This window comes from Triturus cristatus, chromosome 1_2 (assembly GCF_964204655.1).
Source record: "Triturus cristatus chromosome 1_2, aTriCri1.1, whole genome shotgun sequence".
Lineage (NCBI taxonomy): Eukaryota > Metazoa > Chordata > Amphibia > Caudata > Salamandridae > Triturus > Triturus cristatus.
The window spans coordinates 99,678,151-99,698,118 of NC_140580.1; the positions used below are offsets into that span (position 1 = coordinate 99,678,151).

Here is a 19,968-nt window from a genome sequence, read left to right on the forward strand (position 1 = left end):
AGCAGAAGTCAGTAGCCATTTGCCAATGGGACCTTCGAAAGGGGATGTTGAGGTTAGTGCTTGGAGGACATACCACATCATCCCCTACAGCTGCTGTGAGCATGGGGAGGCTTCTTTCGCAAGACGTTCATCTCAAAACCTCTACTCTAGAGAGTCTGAGGGCGAGGGAGGTGAGACTGAAGACAACTGCCGGACAGTTGTCTCACTAGCGGCAGAAGAGAGGGGCTTTTGCAACTGATGCTGGAAGAGTTAGTCACGGAGGCCGCCTCAGGTGAATCCCATTGATGCCCGATGGACCACCCACCCCGGTCAGTCCTCATTGGTCCAGGATACCCAGCCACGCATCCTACTTTTACTGCAACATCGGAAACACAGAGTGATGATTCAGTTTTACATTTTTTATAAATTATACATTCGAGTCCCAGTATGAGCGAACACGCGTTCCAGTTTTGAATACTAGTTCCAGTTTGTTTTTATAAGTGTCCAACCAACAAGACCGTCTGGGGCCCTACATCCGTGTGTGCTGCTGTGAATGTCCCACAGAGTTAAGGGACAGGTCAACGCACACCTGTAGATGGGAATCCCATCATGTGATCATCGATCAGGTGCACGGGAACATACATAGCTGTGCACAAGAAAGGAAAGGAGAAATGGCAGAAGATAAAGGTAAGCCCACATGCAAATTTCAGCTGTCGGTATCATAGGCAGGAGCAATATTTGCTTATAAAGGTTGTAATAGAGATCAGTGAACATTAAAAACAATTGTTATATTATCACGATTAATGTCTCTGTTGTCTACTTTTGATAATTCTAAATATTACCCGCAATAGCAATCATATTACGTATTCTGGCATGCATTCGTATTACATTCCTAATTAAACTGTTTAATACTTACAACTTTTATAAATGCTGAAGCTGTTGTGCATTTGTTGGAATATTATTAACAATAAATGTTCCTTTCTTCCATATAAATAATTCTAATGAAAATTAAAACAATATACAAAAATTACAATTAGTGGAGCTAGTAAAAAGGAATATGAACAATTATAGAATCAGTTAAATTATTTATCTTTTTAGTTAAGCATTCGAATTTTGTTATAGCCCTGAATTGCTTTGTTAGTCTACATATAGTCTTAATTTCATAATCATATTTATGTAAAATAAACATGCATGCTCACGCCACAGTCGACTCCTCTGGTTATCACATGAACATGTAAGATTCCTTGCCTAGAACCCATCGTGGGATTCCCTGAACGCTAACTGGTTGAAAACACAGATATTGAAAGTGGCTTATTGTAAAAGCGGTACAAAAGGGGGTGGATTCAAGCAAGCCTGGCTGAAGACGGCTGAAATGCCAGAAACCGGTCCTAGGAAGCTTGTTTCCGGTCCAGGGAAGGCATGGCTTGGCAGTTCGGGCTGGACTGTTCCCATGAGGCACAGGATCAGACTGATTTGCATATGGCCATGTCTGAACTGGGGTGGCAGAGTGGGCTAAAGAACGGTGATGGATCAAACCCAGATCTGTTGACTGGGTGTGAGTGTTTGATTGGTTCTGATGCTCCGTCCATCACCACCCCCTTTTGTACCGCTTATTGTAAAAGGCAGATAACTGCAAACTGATAAAGCAATCTGCTCCACACCAGGCCTATCTACCCGGGAGCGCTGATGAGGATGTAGGGCGATGAAATGTGGCAATGGCAGTTCCAGGTGGAGAGGTAGTAAGGTTCTTCTATGCTACAAGTGGGAAGACCTGGGTCTAGACACTGACTCCCACATTATGAATATGTCGGAACAAGGGAGGCCTCTCCTCCTACACACCTGCACACACACAAACGCAGACATGCGCATGCAACCTCAGCACACCCCAAAGGCAATAAAATGCATCACCCTTGCTAGATGTAAACTAGGCCTCCCCTGGCCTTGATTCCTGAAAATGGCAGGATTCTGGATTTTATGCAGCTCAGTCACCGTTCCAAACTTACTGTGTATAGACATCAATTGAGGAAAACGCGAGGTCAGGGGTCGGGCAATGCGACTGCGCTGCATGGCGCATGGTCCTATTGTTCCTCTGCCTGGGGTTCATTTAACAGGCTGCGTACTGCATTGGCACATTTTTATAACAAGCATTAGCAAATGCTACATGTCTGGCTTGCATTCTGAATACATGCCGGGAACCAACCCTTTGGCACAATTACTATATGTAATTTGAATTGCAGGAAGTACTTTATGTTACAAGAACGCATTTATGTTCAGCCAGTGGTTCAGTACATAACCATGTAACCCAGCAGCGGCCCGTGCAGGTAAGAGCGGTTGTGCCAGGTTTGGGGTGGTGGGGGGGGGGGGGGTGGGATTTTGACAACGACGACGACGACGACAAGGGAAAACAAATTATTTATTTAATAAAAAAAATACAATTTTTTTTTGTAATTTTCCATCATGTTTACAAACATTGCATAATAATTCGCTGCAATTACAAATCAGAAAGAAAAAGGAATTTGTACAAGTAATTCGTGTTCAGTCCTATATCGCACATTTGAAAAAGGGCAGCATCTATAGTGTACATTGTAATATACCCTCTGATTAAGACACGGTCAAGAGGACATCCCCTGTGGTCCACCCCCATCCCCCCGCGGTTCGGTGAATACCTATCGTGAAGCAAGCTGAGTGTATGCTACTCAACCCATCCCGGCTGGGACTATGCCTGACGGCTGCTGTGTTGGGGGAGGGGGGAGAACCCATGCTAAGCAGATACTCTTTGAACAGCTCCCAAATATCTTTCGGCCGGGAAGCCGGGGGTTGTGTCGTGGCATAGAGTTCACTATTTATGTTGCAACAAGTGAGGCTAGTCAGCCAAGCTTTCACTATGGGGGAGGCTCTACTGCCCCATTTGAGTGTTATTTCCCTCTTCACTAACAGGAGGGCGATGGCAATGAATCTACGCAGCTCCTTTGGCATGTTGTAAACGTATCCCAGCAAGGTGACCTCGGGCGGGGATCAACCTCCAGGTGTATCATCTGGGATACCAGTCTAAAAAAAGCTCTCCAAAAGTCCCCAATCTTAGCGCAATTCCAAGTCAGATGGGCAAAATCCGGCTGTGGGTTCCCGCATTTTAGGCAGTTGTGTGAACGGATGGGGTCGATAGAATGAAGTTTCACCAGGTACATGAAAACACTACATAACTATTTAAAAGGTATTAATTCGTGTCTGCTGTTCAGAGAGACCTCTCTAATCTGAGTACAAGAAAACAACCAGTGGGAGTCCTGAATCGGGTGACCTAAATCCCGCTTCCACGCTTCCCGAATCTTGGTGTCAAGGCTAGGGACCAAAGCCATGCAAGCCTTGTACAGTTTTGAAATCCGATGATCCCCCTTTACACTAGTGATTAAGAGGGTCAGTGGAGAAAAAGACTCGGGCTCCAATGGATATTCCAGAATTCTAGCTCGGAGTGCCCTACGAATTCTACTGAAAACAAATTGGTCCATAAATGTCGCTTCACTAAACCTCCCTCTGTGCTGGAGAAAACATGACCCTCAGGAAACAGGTCCCCAAACTTAGCTGGAAGCTAGCGTACGCTGGACCAGCTTCTCTTCCGTAATAGGAAGCCATGGGTTATTAGCAATTGGGATTTCAGAAAAGAAGAGGGCATGGCCACCAGCGACCCGCGCCAGCTTACTCCAGGCCCAGCTTGTTGACACTGTTTGAATGTCACAAGGGTCTTGGGGAAACCCCTGTGGCAGCATTGTATTTAGGGGGACAGGAAGCAGCAGGTCGGGCTCAGGCCTCCTGTAGGGAATTCACGGATCCGGGTGGTACCAGGAGTGTGCGAAGCTACACTGTGCCACAAGATAATACATTTGAAAGTCTGGAGCACCAACCCCCCCCCCTCTCATACGGCAAGGTCATTGTATCCCAACTAACCCTAGGTATCTCAGCCCCCCCCACGTCAGTCTGATGAGATGTGATCGGAGAGTGCTAAAGAATCTATTAGTGAGTGGAATGGGAATGTTATGAAACAGGTACAGGATCTTTGGGAGTCCAATCAATTTCATTAGCGCGACTCTACCAGCCAATGAGAGAGGAAGTTTCACCCAGCGTTCAACCTGCTGCTTTAGATTATGAAATGCTTGACCGTAATTTCGCAAAAGAATCTTTATCGGATCTAGGGGCATGGCCAGCCAGCCAAACATGGCGGACGCAAGTTGCTAGAGCTCCGTCCTCACACCCCTAATTATCCTGTTAAATCCTAGTATCCCCCGCCACCCGGGCACACTCAGCCGACACAAAAGCACCTGAGCAGTGGCAGCCCACGATCGTGATCGGAGGAAGGCGGAGAAGGCGAGGAAAGGCAAGATTGTGATCCCGTAAGGCCCACCGAGCACCTCCAGGAGCGCGAACGACAGTCACAAGGCACTCCTGTGAGTGTGGTGAAGACTGTGGACAACCGCCGCCTATGCGGCCCCCCCAACTATGCCCATGTGCTGCTGAGACGGCCAAGGGACCACAGAGGCCCAGCGGTGAGGTGTGCACAAGCAGTGAAATACCGCGGCCCGCGGGGCGTGGGCCTGCGCACATGGGGCCGAGGAGTGTTTGGAAAGAGACAGCGAGCTGCCGGGCCCCTCCAACTTAGGAGCTCAAGTGCCCCCCGGCTGAAGGGAGATAGTGGGTGCCTACCGTTGGCGAGTGCCTGCGACGCCAGTTTGCCACCGTACAAGCAGAGGAAGAAAGTCACTGAGACGGCTCGGTGGCCCCCATGGAGAGCACTGAGCATGCCGTAGCTGTGTGGTAGAGCCGTTGGGAGAAGTTGCTGCGAGTGCACGGAGGTGAGTGGCCTGCCCCCCTGGCTTCCTCCCCACCCACCAAGACAGCTGCCATAAGCGAGTTGCTGGGGGAGACCGCTACTGCACCCTAAGCCGTGCTGAGGCCGCTAGGCGAGGCTGTGAAGTGTCAGGCGAATTAATCCAGCAGAGGCCCAGCGGGGACGCGCACAAAGCTGAGGAAGTACTTATGCCTACAGACCCGGCCCATGTACTGCGGGCCTGCACTTCCTAAATCGCTGAGCCGTGAGTGAGGCGCTGCCGCACCACCGTACCCCTCTGGCTCAGAAACTGAAATGTCCCTCCTGCTGTAAGGGAAGGTGAATGCCCACTATTGCTGTGCGCCTAGGCCGCCTGGGTGCCACTGCAGCAGAGAAAAAGGAAAGCACCTAAGGGGGCTCAGCAACCCCCGAGGAATGCAACAAACACGCTGGAACTGTGCTGTGGAGCCATAGAGAGAGGCTGTTGCACGTGTGTTGAAGTGAGCGGCCTACCCCTGACTCTCCCCTTCTGGACTGGTGCTATGCGAGTGTGCCTCACTCGCTACTACATCTTGAGCCGCGCTGAGACGACCGCACGCAACAGTTCAGAAGCAGGCAGACACTGCCTGGGCAGGGGCACATGGCTGACCTGGGCCTCGTCTGCGCAGACAAAGTGGAAACCAGCGCAGCACCTGCCAAGACGCCGACTTGCCCGGAGGCCAGATCGTGCCTTGGCCAACTGCTTAAGAAGGTGAGAGGCGCACTAGCCCCGCAGAGATCAAGCACGAACGCGAGGAGGTGTTATATGCCCGCGCTGCACTGGTCCACACCGCGCCAAGGTGAAGAAGACACAGAAGGAGCGTGCAGAGCAAGACCGCCCTCTCCCTGGGCTGAAACATAAGCCGACAGATAGAGGCCAGAGTCACCTAAGTGTACGCCCGCAGACCAGCAAGCCCTGCCGCTGGGACACGGGAAAGCCAGACACCAGGGGAGACCTACCTTTCTCTTTAAAAAAGCAGGCTTGATTAGGCCACAACTACGTCCACACAAGGCATAGGCAGTAACCAGGAAATGAAACACAAGTGCGTAAGTCGCACACGCACATCCCGGTAATTGTCAGCCTCAAACAGCGAGTATGCAGCTCCTCTACGTGACTGGGCCTACTGTACAAGTAAGGTCGCTACCCTGCCCTGAAAGTGCCTACACAGACTGGTGACAAATGCCAACAGCTTAGTAATTACTAATGGGCCGCCTACGTACAAGCACCCAGCAACTAAATACATGCACTGGCAGCTCGGAATTGACAGTGGCGGAGGATGACATAAACACAGAAATGCCACGCGCAACACACGCTGCCAAGCTGGACGCTGTTCTGGCAGCAGTGGAGATGATAGGATCGGCGTTGGAACAGACCCGCTCCTCATTGGAGTCCAAAATCGACAGGGTTACCTCGGATTTCACCCTTCTGAAAGCTGACTATCACAAGCTCGGGGACAAGGTGCGCCTCCAGGAACAAACACTTGCGGAGCTCAAACCAGTTACACATAGTCATACCGCAGCCCTCCAAGACTTAATAGACCGTGTGCACGACCTAGAAGACAAAGTAGAAGACGCAGAAGGACGCTCGCACCGCAACAATATCCGTGTCTTGGGACTTCTAGGACGTGAAGAGGGACGAAAGCCGGAGGACTATGCCGAGCGTTGGATCAGAGACTTGCTCCCCACTGGCACCCTGTCTCCTCACTTTGTGGTCGAGAGAATGCACCGCATCCCGGCACAAAAACCACTGCCGGGTGCCCGTCCATGCCCATTCCTGTTTAAAGTTCTCAACTATAGAGACAGAGATTCAAACCTCCCTAAAACCGGAAAACTGGCAAACATAAAGATCGGAAACAGCCAACTCATGATCTTTCCAGAATACACGGCGCAGGTCCAATGCCGCAGAAGTGCATATACAGCTGTGAAAATACAGCTCCGTGACCTTGGTCTAAATTACTCATTGCTATTTCCTGCTAGGCGCCGCGTGGTTGCAAAAGGTTCAGCGCGCTTCTTCGATTCACCCGCTGAGGTTTGGGACTGGCTGGAAGAATCGAAAACATTGACAGGACCCAGACCGCCTGTGGAAGAGTAACCTAGAAAACTAAACAGGAAAAGAAACTGTCAGAGCAGGCACAATGGACACTGATCAGGAACCGCTGTGACTTCCACAGCCCCTGACCTAGCAAAGAGGAGGGCGGAAAGGCAAGAGGCATTGCAAGTGGCCGCGAGGCTGGGAACTGCAATACAAAACTCAGACTGCCACTTGAGTCTGGGTGAGAGCAGAGGTTCCATTTACAAGTGAAGAGGTGCTGATCGACCCCAAGGGCAGATATGCACTCGTGAGCGGAAGACTCAATGGCTAACCGGTCCTCATTGGGTCCATCTATGCCCCACATTTTTAGAAGGCCTCACGAAAATTCTAGCAAGGTGGAGAGAAGTCCCATGGCTCCTGGGGGGATACTTTAATTCTGTGCTCAATGTAGACTTGGACAGATCGCCTTGTCCAAGACTGGAGCAACGTCCAACGTGCAGGCTCTCACAGACTGGCTGGCACACTGGGCGTTATTAGACATATGGCGCGCCATCAATCTGGAGGCTCGGATCTACTCACACTACTCAGCGGTACATCACTTACATGTACACCTAGATAGGATAGTGGGATCCCCCACGCTGCTCCCTTTGGTCCACTGTATAGAGTATCTAGGCCGGACACAACCTGACCACAATCCCCAACTCCTGAAACTTATCTGGGAACCTGAGCGCCCCTCTTCCCCCACGTGGAGACTCCAAACAGCTGCACTCAAGGATCCACCATTTCGCTCCTCCCTGGGCATGGCGATCCTCGAATACTTTGAATTTAACGAAGACACAATGGGGATGCACTAATAGAATGGGAAGCTTTCAAATCAACGACAAGGGGACACTGCATGGGCGCGACATGGAACATACGCAAAACTCTCACCTCCAGCCTGAACAAAATAGAACTAGAGCTACTACGATATGAGTCAGAAGGGGAGGGCGAGGGTAGGGACAGTCACCGTCTAGAGACACTGCGCACACAACATGCGGAGTTGATGGAGCGCCTCCGCTGTCATAACTACACCGCACACACGGCCCGCACTCATGCCACTGCTCATCGTGCAGGTCGACTCCTAGCCTGGCTGATCAGCCAAGAACTCGCACGCACACCGATAGTTGTGCTGCGTGATGACATGGGGCTTCTAGTGCACACGCAGCAGGACATCCACGCAGCCCTGATGCAACACTATCAAAGGCTGTACCAATCCCAAAGTCACTATAAACCGCACGCCTTCTCGGCTTTCCTAGAGCAGGTGCAACTGCCTGAGGTTATGCGGACACACAATGAGATACTGGATGCACAGATCTCGGCAGAGGAGTTTAGAGAAGCAGTCCCTGGCCATGGGGAAGACTCCGGGACCAGACGGACTCCCGGCAGAATATTACAAGGCGTACCAAGTGTCATTGGTGCCACGACTATGCGTCCTTTACGCAGCCGCTGTGGACGAGGGACGGCTCCCTCCCACGCTATGTGAAGCACATCTGATTTCACTGCCCAAGCCCAATAGAGACCCAACATGGGTTCATATCGACCCCTCGCCCTGCTCAACGCTGATTACAAAATCTTAGCAAAAAATTCTAGCGGACAGGTTAGCACAGGCAGTCCCCGCCCTGGTACACGCAGACTAAAACGGCTTTGTGCCATCCCAAAACACTTCGTTCAATCTGCGTCACTTTTTTGAGTAGCAACCTACTCCATATGCGAATGGCCGAGAGCAGGCTGCCTCGTACTTGATCTCGAGAAAGCATTTGATTCTCTCAAATGGAATTACATGTTTGCAATTCTCGAAAAATACAAATTAGGCCCCGTTTTTTTTTACAATTTACCCGCCTACTCTTTACAAGCCCTGTGGTGAGAGTGAAATTGGGACCATACGTTTCGGCTGTCATCCTGGTGCGGCTGGGTGCGATACAGGGCTGCCTGTTGTCCCCTCTCCTCTTCGTGCTCGCGACGGAGCCACTAGCGGAGCCGCTAAGAACACAATTACACAATGTCATACCGTTGGGCGATGGCACACACGTGGTGTCACTGTACGCCGGCGATCTGTTGGTCTACCTAAGAGACATCACTCAAGTGCCAGAACGACCAGCCCAAATCCTCCGGGAATTCGCAGCTGTATCAGGGTTAAAAGTAAATGTCGCTAAATCTAAACTATATGCCTTTAAAGAGGATTGCCGCGACCCAGGCCTGATACTCAATGATGTGAGAGATCAGTGGAGCGCCGACACATTCCGCTACCTGGGCATACGTGTGTATCGCCAACCGCTAGACCTTTTCGACGGTAACCTAGGCAGAGCGCTGACGACCGTAAGATCCCAGATGCAATTCTGGAGTACACTCCCTCTCGCTGTGGTCGATAGAGTGGCACTGATCAAAATGGTGGCTCTGCCGAGATTCCTGAATTACTTTGCCAATCTGCCCATCTATGTCCCCGCCTCCTTTTTGGCGCTCTGGAAAAGATGGCCAGAGACTTTATCTGGGGCCCCAATCAGCACAGGGTGGTGATGAAAAAACTAAATCTACCCATTGACCAGGGAGGCCTGGCAGCGCCTTGCTTCAAGCATTACTACCTGGCAGCCCAACTTCAATGGATCGCCAGATGGATGGCAGACCGTCAGCGCGACGACACGGTGACCACACGGCCTTTGTTCATGCTCCCCCAAATCCTTGCACTCTTCCACCCCAGCACGCGGGTGCGGCCTCCTGAACCCCGGTTCCTGAATGTAGCGTACAGGTGCTACCGCAGAAGCCTCTACTTAACCCGAGACACAATGTCCTACACCCCTGCGCTCCCTCTGGAGGGTGCCCCTACAGGCCAAGCAACACTTACAGCCGCCGAACTGTAGCACTGGCACGACGCAGGTGTATGAACCCTAGGAGATCTCTATTGCGAAGACTTGCTTATTCCCTACACTACACTAGTGACCAACGAAGGACTCCCTGCAGGGCAATTCCTCCTGCACCAGTCATTTATGGCTACACTCGCAGTGAAATGGGGAGACCTCACAGCTGAACCACAATCGCATCTCATTGTACAATATATACATGTCATGGAATGTAGTAGGCACCTAAAGCGGTGGTTCGCAGCCTAGTTGCAACAGCATGCAGCGGAAAAACTAGGCCCCCTCCACCATAAATTTGAACACGACCTGGGCCGACAATTCACAGATAAAGAATGGAGCGGGCGCTGGCCAGTCCAGTTCAGATCCCCAGGAATGCTAGATTTAGACAAATCCAATACTACATCATGCAAAGGGCGTTCCTCACACCAGCCAACATCAACAGATACTTTGACCGTGTCGATTCAGCCTGCCCCGGGTGTGCTACTGTAGATCAGACTTGGTGCACATGCTTTGGGGCTGTGCCAGTCTGAGCGCGTACTAGGAGGGGGTAGCGAACACACTCCGCACCTGCACCGAGAGAGATACCTTTCGACTGGCCAACTTATTTACTACACATATTCCGTAGGACACGAAGGACTAAAGTCACCTCCAGGTTCCTGGACCTGGGCATGGTGGCAGCCAAGAGGCTAATCACAAAAAGATGGAATGCACCTGATCCCATGCACATACAAGCATGGAGGCGTTATACTCTTGTATGGGCCAGAGCCAAAGGTATAGTAATTCGAAGTGAGGAAACCATGGGCCTCAGGAAAACACTTATATCCACAAGTTGGGAAGCGATTCTGGCGGGGCTACAACAGTGTGCGGATCAGCCAGATCAGCCCTTGCAAACACCTGACCGGGTGGAGGAACTCTGCGCATGCGTCCACCACCCTTAAGCCATTCACAGACATTAGACTCGTTGTCCTTAAGCCGTAAAATGGCAATCCAGAGTGCACGCGCACCAGACACCAACCAACAAGGCAATAGACAGGGGCACATTAAGCAACACGGATGTACACAAATACTAGCAGCCACACAGGTTTGTCCCAGCTCTCTTCCAAGTTTTGTACCCCGCCTCCCTTGTTTTATTTCCTTCCCTTCTTTAATCAAATGCACAATATGTCAGATGAACCTAAGCTGAGCTAGATTTAACACTATACTCACTATGTAAGAAATCTGTAGGACAAATAATGTAATGGGACGTATACGACGTGGCCAGACAATTGTAAGATGCAAGATCTGACACATCATCATAGCCGCTGCAGGAACATATGTGCAGTACATTGTTAATGTAAGAAACATGACAGAGATTGTTGCTACATGTTGTAGCATAATGTTTCAACTGCCGGAAATGAAACTGTAAAACTTAAAAAATCAATAAAAATATTTACAAAAAAAAATAATCTGTTCCGTATCTAAATGGATCTGAATCCCTAAGTTCCAGCCGACTCCTCGAGACACGTCAGAGGTAACTCACAATCCCACCGAGCAGTGCCAATCGTCAGAGGGAAAATCTCGGACTTGCTCCAATTCATGCTCAGTACAGAGAACCCTCCAAACCGTACTATCTCTCTAATAAGTGGATCAAGGTTTATCTGGGGGTTGCGGACATGCAGGATAATATCGTCCGCATGAAGCGAAATTAAACGTGGGCCTGTTTTAAACTGGAGGCCCCTATGCAAATGCCGTTCTTGGAGATGTCTAACCAGGGGGTCCAGGGCCAATATAAAAAGCAGCGGGGAAAGAGGGCACCCTGTCTGGTGCAGTGAGTGAGAGCAAACGAGGAGGACCATGTGCCATTTAATCGAAGCCTAGCGATAGGAGCAGAATAAAGTAAAGCGGTGAGGTCAATAAAGCCCTTTGAGATACCCAACTTCTTCAACACGGCGAAGAAGAAAGGCTACTCCAGAGAGTCAAAGGTCTTTTTAGTATCAAGCAGGACTGTAGCTGCAGGGCTGTCAGGTGATATTCTGTGTATTACTGCGAATCGTGTGCGCAAATTCGGGTCTGTCGATCTGTGGAGGACGAATCCCGACTGGGTCAGGGATATAATGCGGTCCAGTGGTAGTGCAAGTCTCAGCGCAAGTATTTTAGCAAGAATTTTATAGTCCAGGTTTTAAAACGATAGCGGCCTATAAGATCCGCATAATAACGGATCCTTCCCGGGTTTCGGGAGAAGAAGAATTACCGCTTTCTGCAATGTGGGGGGCAACTCCTTACGCTCAGGTGCTTCGTTAATCACCTCGAGGAGATATAGGGCAAGTAAGTCCTTGTATGTTTTATAAAAGACGCCAGTGAATCCATCCAGACCAGGGGCAGTTGAGCCATTTATGGCATCTATAGCACTAATTATTTCCTCCTTGGAAAATGGCTCGGCAAGAAACTGTTGCATGAATTTTCAAGCCACACCATAGCTATCTCGTGTAGATATGCTCTGCGGCCCTCCTTACTATGCGTAACCCATGCCGAATATAACTCTGAGTAGTATGTTAAAACTCGTCACGTATATCAGGGGTGCCAGTGAGGGAGTTCGACCAGTAGTGGAGCAGATGCATGTGATGTAAGATCTCCCGGCCTCAGGTCTCAAAAGCTGCACCAGCGTGTGGCCAGGTCTGCCGCCCTCACCATATCACCTCGCAGTAGCGTACTTGCCAAGGAAATGAGTCTCACGTTCCGAAGCCTCCCTGAACTCCGTCAATAGCGCCAGCCTGCGACCAAGTCTGGACGGGTCAGGTCGCTCAATCTGTTCCCTGTCAAGTATAGTCAATTATTGCTCAATACGAGATATCATGCCTCTCAAGGCCTTCAACACCCCAGCGTGTTTAGATATGCAAACTCCTTGCATGTACGCCTTAAAGGCCTAGCCCATGAGCTAACCGAGCCTTCATTGAGTTCGAAGTATACCCCTATTGCCTCCCGTAGTTCCGTACTGAACACTGCATTACTCAATGCCTGCCCGGGAAATCTCCACTGCCTCTCGCAGCCCTCATGCGTAGGGATACGATTTGCAGCACCACCGGGGAATTGTCTGAGTACGTCCTAGGTAGATGGAGGGATGACCTATACCAAGTTGCCAAGTTGGGGGAAACAAGCCAATAATCCAACCTGGTCCAGGTGTCGTACTGGGCTGAGTATTGTGTGTATGGGAGGTCACCCGGACTATGCTGGCGCCAAACGTCAAGTAGTCTCACAGAGTCACTGAGATCCAGCAGCACGCGGCGTGCTTGGGGTTTGGTGTCTGATGAATCGGATGTACTGTTGTGCCTGGGGTCGAGTAGGAGATTGAAATCTCCACCCATGCAGATTTAGTCTGCGCCTAATTGAAAGAGCTGCGCGTGCAAGTCATGGAAGAATTCCGGATTGTCAAAATTTGGCGCATACACGCAGACCAGTGCCATGCGATGCCCCATCAAGTTCCCAACCACAAACGTGTATCATCCCTCTCTATCATTTGGGCTTTGGAAAATTGGAAGGGCAGACGTTTATGTATCAGTATGACTGTCCCTCTCGCATACGTGCTGTAGTTCGCGAAATAGCGATGCATGCCCCAATTCGAGGCAAAGGTCGCAGGAGACGTCTGGGATAAATATGTTTCTTGCAGAAACGCAATGTCAACCTTGTGGTGCTGAAAATAGTGTAATACATGTTTCCCCTTTCTGGCGTTGTTTAGGCCACTAATGTTCCAGGTGATCAGATTCACATCAGAAAAAGTGGACAGCGTACCCCGCATCGACATTCAGATCATTGAACAATGCCTGTAAGTGCGCGACAAGGTTAGAACATGATATGCAGCGGTAAAATAACTGTGGTAGAAGTAACAGTAACCAATCCTCATGGTTGTTACCCTCCCCCACCCCCCACCCATCCCTGCGCATCCCTTCGCAGGGAATATCCCCATTAACTAAGCTATAACATGCATCATGTAAACACCCCAATAGAGAACGAAAGAGCAAGGTAAGATACATAACAGCTTTTGTAACAAACAATAAGTGATATACACTTGGGACGCCTCTTTCATCTTGATATAATGATGCACATATACCTCAACCAAAGCATTTCAATAAATGCAGCACAAATTCACTTAGTGGAGAAGAGCTCCACACAAGCCACGGAGCCGCTGTGGGGCAGAGAAACTCTAGACTTATCGTTATTCCTTTGTCCGCTGCTCCCCTTGTAGTCCCTGCATAATTCTTGCACCGCCAATGGGGTATTGAAAATACAAGAACGGCCTTCGACATCAACCAAGAGGCGGGCCGGGTAGATCATGCCATATCGGAGTCCCAGATTGTGAAGAGTGGCCTTGACACGGGTATATTTACGCCTCGCGTCTGGTACCAAGGCAGTGAAGTCTGGAAAGAGTGACAGTGTCGAACCCTGCCAGGATATGGAGCCCTTCTCTATAGCCAGTCTCAATGCAGTGTCTCTCTCCCGGAAATGTAGGAGGCGAGCTATGATGGGCCTGGGTGTGTAACCCAGGTTGGGCCGTGGGCCAAGTGATCGGTGTGTGCACTCTACAAGAAAATTAGAGGTGAAGGCCTGTCTACCAAAAATGTCCATGAGCAGAGTTTCTACAAATAAATCCATGCGTCCTATATTGGTTGACTCTGGAACCCATAGAATGAGTACATTGTTGCGTCTACTGTGCGCCTCCAAATCCTCGTTCTTTATAGCCACATCTTTAAGGATCTTCTACAGGCGGTTCAGGCGCTTGGTGGCCTGGGCCATCCCATCCTCCAGATCGGATATCCTACCCTCAGCATTATCCAGGTGTTTGTCATCAGCATCAAGTTTCGCTCCCATAGCATCCAATCTCTTTTCAAGGGAATCAAATCGGCTGTCCAGTGCCTTAAAACCGGCCCTCAATTCCAGCAAAAGTGCGCCAGATCCAGCTGCAGCTTCGCTGGGGCCAGCCTCCTCCACTCCGCCCTCCGCCATGGCACTTTCAGAATCTGCTGGCCTCTGTCGGTTTACTGAACTGTTTGTTTTGGGTCTTTGCAGCACATTCCCGATATTGCTGGGCTGGTTGGGGGCCAGATCGTCTCCGGGCCGAGGGCCAATCCGAAGGAGCCAACCGCAACAGACACAACGTGGCCACAGGATAACAATGGGCGCTCCGCCACCCAGGATCAACAATGTGTTGCTCAAAATGGTGGCAGTCGGGGGACCCTACTATATCACGCTGCCCCTCACAGGCCTGTCAACAGGGCACAATACAGTGGCAATCTCTGCATGCTCACCCCCAGCAACAATCGGTCTTTATGGGAAGACGTGGGAAAATGGCACCCAGGACTGGCATCACAGCTTCAGATGCATGGCTGCCCCATTTCAATGCATAGCGCCGCTGCCATCACAGCAACGTCAGTACTGTTTCTTCCCCGCCCAGTCGGGCAGGTGCGAGTCCCTGGCGGCCCCTTCCAGACCGGCCCATATTGCGTGCAGCGACGATCGGGAGGCAAAGACCACCGGGGAGGGCAAAATCCAGGGACGCACCTACCTCTGCACCGCCTGGGCTTGCTGGATGCCTATCAACAAGGGCTGTGACAACGGAACGCCAAGGGTGAGTGCTTCATTCAGCATGGCCTCGCTCCAGGCCGCATCACGAGCTGATCCACACTGCTCGCCTCCAGTGCACAACGTACGCCCTCAAGCTGTTATCAATGTTGCGGGCCCACCGGACCGCACCTCCACATGTGTGCGCCTCTCCGCAGTCAAGACAAATATTTTGCAGCACGACACGCTCGGATGGAAGGTAGGATGAGGAAAGCTGTTGGGTTTTCTGGTGGCGCTTCAGTGCCGCACGGCCATCACGGTCGCAAGCCTGGCCAGGCCCCCATTATTTATTAAATTTTTCCTCTTCGTCGTCTGCTGGACCTCACCCCCCCCCCCCCCCCCCCCTCCTGGCCCACTGCTCTTACCTGCACGGGCCGCTGCTGATGTAACCATCCTCAATATGCCAGGGCCCCTGAATTGAGGATATTGGTGGTGAATCAGATTACAGTCCAACGCCCAAGCTTCAGGATTCCATCCTTTGACTGCAGAATTCTCTTGCCTCCGATGCCAACCTAATAGGAAGCTTATAATCCTGCTGGAGGCCTATGCATCACTGCAGCTTTCGTAAGGATGTTGAACTGGTAGCTTGTCAGAACTGTAGCATCCTTGTGTGCTTTTAGCCCCCTTACATTCTGATCTCACTTTAAGAAAGTTATTGTTGTTTCAATGGGACACAGTAGACATGTTGTGTTGGCTTCCAGTACCACCTTTGACCCATGCATTCTGTTCTACATAAAGGAATCTAAAAACTCATTCTATCATCCTTGAATGAATAATAATTTCTTTGTAGTGCCCTAACTGTTCCCTCATTCTTTGCAGGTACTGTCCGCAGGCTAATTTTCTTGATGCTGGAGAGTTCCAGCATGCGTGTGCATGCAAAGAATTCCTTTTGCTAATTAACACACTTTCAAGTCAGGTCATGCTGCGAAATGTCTTCACTCTTCAGGTGTGGCTTTCTTCTCTCACACCCAAGCAATAGTGGTCTTCTCATAAAAAAAACTGGCCTTTAGTCTTTATCACAAGCCTAGATAACAGCCGCCAGCCTGAGAGCAGCCAAGGACCTACTTTCACTTTCTAAGACTGCCTTTGCTGAAAGGCCAGTGCAGGAGTCCTCTGATTCCAGCGGTGAGAAATCCCTTCCTTTCTGTGCTCGTCCCTTAAGGTCTCAGTGGCTTCAGTATAACTATATTGGATCAAGAGCCGGCTTTAGGGCAGTGCGACTGGTGCAGCCACACTGGGCGTTGAACTGGGGACGGGGCACTGACATCGGGGGTGGGAGGCGCTGTGTTTAGCAATAGCTTACGATTAAAAAATACTTGCAGGGGAGTTCCTTGTGTCGTCCAGTTTTCAAACTATCTCTTGTGATCTATGTTCCTGCTAGAGAGAGAGATCAGAGTTTTGTCTAGTGGCAGGTTTGACTAGCCATAAAGTAATGCAGTGGGTAAATATGCCTCCTGCAAAGAACGTTTACTGTGCAGCAGTAGCGGCTGCTATCGGACAAGAGTGGGGAGCCTGGGGTGGGGGGGACGAGAAAAGTAAAAAAAAAAACACTTACCTGTGACGACCAGCCAGCTGCTGCCTCTCCTGTGTCCTCTTCTCCCTGACTCTGGTCCCGCTGTAGGATGCAGGAAGCACCCAGCTCCCAGCCTCCTGATAGCCAATCACAACGCTGCAATGCAGCATTGTGATTAGTCTGAGCACTGTGGATCAGCACTCAGCCAGGGAATGGGGGCTTGGGCATGTGATCCACACAGGCTGTAATGCAGCCTGAATGGAGAAGATGTGAAGTGCACATGATTGTTGCCTGTCATGTGTACTTAGGAGTGGGCAAACCACTCCTTCCCTGCTCCTCTGTCCACCCCAAACGCAAAGCTGAAGCAGAAGGGAACGTCAAATGATCATGCGACTTATTATCATTTTATGTTTCCTTTACTTCACTGCTGCAAAGCAGTAGGGCGGCGCTCCTCCGCCTTAGCGGAGGAGCCGCCACTGCTGCATAGATCCCAACTCTGTATTTTTTTGTGGCTAGCTGAGTGGATCACTGCTTTTGTCACAGAGATCCTTTTGTTACAGCAGTTCATAAGATACAGCCCTGATATGGAGCAGTGACTGTTACGAACTATCATCAAAGAGCTGCATGCATACTGCATCAAGTAGGTTAGGATGTTATGTTTCCTTCCCCGTCTTTCATTATCCATTCCTAATGCTGCTGAAATGGGTTTGTTTGGATAGATATACATTCTTATTAGTGAAGCCAGCCTTTACCAGTGCTCTAACACAAATTAAGATGAGGGGCACGTTTGCCCGGTGGTCGTGAGGGAATCCGAGACCGTAGTCATGGGGTGGCGCCAAAAGTTATTATCGCACTGGGTGCCAACAGCTCTAAAGGGCCCCGATGGGATCACCGTAGAGAGAAAGAGGTCGTTGTCCCGCTCGGGGCACGCAGCGCACCCTTAACAGAGATTGCCTTCACAGTAGGTACACCGCTCACAGGGGGTGCCAACTGATGACTTATTTTTCAGTGCACTTGCATGTATAATATAACGCAGGTGCATTAGCAAAGCATTCCATTTGCATGCTGTGACCCCATGCAAATGAAGGCATGCCCCTCGTGACGTGCTGCTGTGTCTTGCATTGATGTGTTCTATATCACAGATGGGGGCTAAAAGTATCTGCGACCCCTTCTATAAAACCAATGTGCCCCGGGGTTGCAAACACCATGCACCTACACCTATTGCACCCCCAGGGCACTCTATATACTACAGCCTCTGGCGTGTGCAGGTCAGTAACATAAGGCCATCACTTTGACATCCTGCAATCAATCCCTTTCTGCCCCTCACTTTTCTGTGCCGTCATTCCAGACACATACCAAAGTGCTGAAATACCATACAAGATACCGCACTCCTCATCAGTAAGAATTTGCCTCAAAGCTCTACAACGCTTCCCTCTCTAGCACTACTGTCCGCATTTCAAAAGCCAGCTTAATCTCTAAGTTGGCCACGGAATGCACCCACCCCGCGGTCCAGGAACATCCATTCTGCTGCCTTGGAACTGGTGGTGGATGCTGCATTCCCACCTCTTCATCTAGAAGTGACTCAGTAAACCCCCTCTGGAACGGTAGGTAAGTGAATTAGTCTGAATTATTTTGCGTTTTTTTGGGGTATATCTAAAGTTAGAAACCCTGTAATTTGACAGCTCTGGTTCATGGACAGGGCGGCTTGCTGTGTGGCATCTTCTATTCTTCATGTTCCAGGCACACCGGGGGCAGCGGCCCAGTTTAGGATCCTTGCGTACACAACTTTCCTGGGGTCCTTGAATGCCCTGTATGAGCTTCTCCCAAGCCCCGCTGCTCTCTGGTCTGGCAGGCCAGTGCTGCCCTCTGCTGCCGTGCCGAAGATGGCACTCTTTCTCTTGGCTTCTTGACCTATAGCGGGCCTTCGCTCAGGGCCATCTTAAGGGTTTTGGGGGCCCTGGGCCAAATGTATTTTGGGGGCCCCTATTCGATACAGCTTTGAATTTATGATCCAATTTGAGCACTTTCATGCCCTCTTTGTAAAGGTCACTGACAGTCCACAGGCACACTCTTCACAATTTTAAATGTGTTGACATCTAATATTCAGAGAATGTGTTTTTAATATTGTACAACAGCGGCAACTCGCTAAAATTACTGCAAATAATCTCTCAGACACCCTCCCATTTCTCATATGTGAGGTCCTGTTTTCATCTAAAATAAACTTTTTTAAAGGATGTTGCATGAAACATAAACACAACATTTCTAAGCAAAATATCCATAATAGACTCTCACACATCAACCACATTAAAAATAAATAAAAGGAAACCGGTATTTGAAACAACCTGTTCGAGAATTATTTAACGCCATCGGAGCATACCAGAACTAGCTCTAATAGGGGGCCCCCTGAAAGGCTGGAGACCTGGCCCAGAGCCCACTTTGCCCACGCCTTAAAACGTCTCTGCCTTCGCTGCTTCACTGGTTGTTGCCTAATGCACCGTGATACAACATGACGCACTCAGCATAGCAAGTGTACTGAATAGACGACAACTTAAGGTGTTTCTCTGAAGGCCTTATCTGCATATGATATGCAACTAGAAGCAGTGAGAGGGAGCAGAACAAAATGTAACAAACGAAGAGATCTATATGGGAGCAGACAGTTGTTTAGGGGGAATACTTATGTCTAAAGAACTATTTTTAGGAATTTCAGCTATTGCATTCAGTCTTCTTGTTGAACTTAAGTTAAGACCTGGCAGAGAGAGGAACATCAATAGATAGCTTGGTTAGCACCCCCTGCCCCCCCCCCCACTCCAGCATGACTGTTGCTGGTTTTAGGATTCTGGGCACTTTACCACTGCTGACCAGTGCTAAAGTGCAAGTGCTCCCTGTGTAATATTTAATAATAATTGGGTTCTCCATGATTGCCATATTTGATTTAACAGTAAGTCCCTAGCATAATGCCCTGTGTGCGCGCAGTGCCTGTAAATCAAATGCTACCAGTGGCCCTGCAACACTGACTGTGCCACCCACATGAGTAGCACCTGCCACTGCAGATTCTGTGTGGGCAGTTTTAAACTGCCATTTCGACCTGGCAGGTGCACTCACTTGC

The 19,968-nt window shown here is 50.0% G+C and overlaps 1 protein-coding gene across 3 annotated transcripts in view; it reads left to right on the plus strand.

The window, feature by feature from the left end:
• RGS10 (regulator of G protein signaling 10) overlaps positions 1 to 19,968 on the plus strand; it is a 138,470-nt gene that overhangs the window by 51,057 nt on the left and 67,445 nt on the right. Inside the window, exon 1 of one of the 3 annotated variants that reach the window (XM_085602891.1) lies at positions 17 to 666. The exons of the other annotated variants lie outside the window; for them this stretch is intronic. Within the exon in view, the coding sequence (XP_085459017.1) occupies positions 651 to 666 (16 nt within the window). The 5' untranslated portion in view covers positions 17 to 650. Of the gene's footprint in view, positions 1 to 16; positions 667 to 19,968 lie in introns of those variants that run through there. 3 annotated transcript variants of the gene reach the window in all.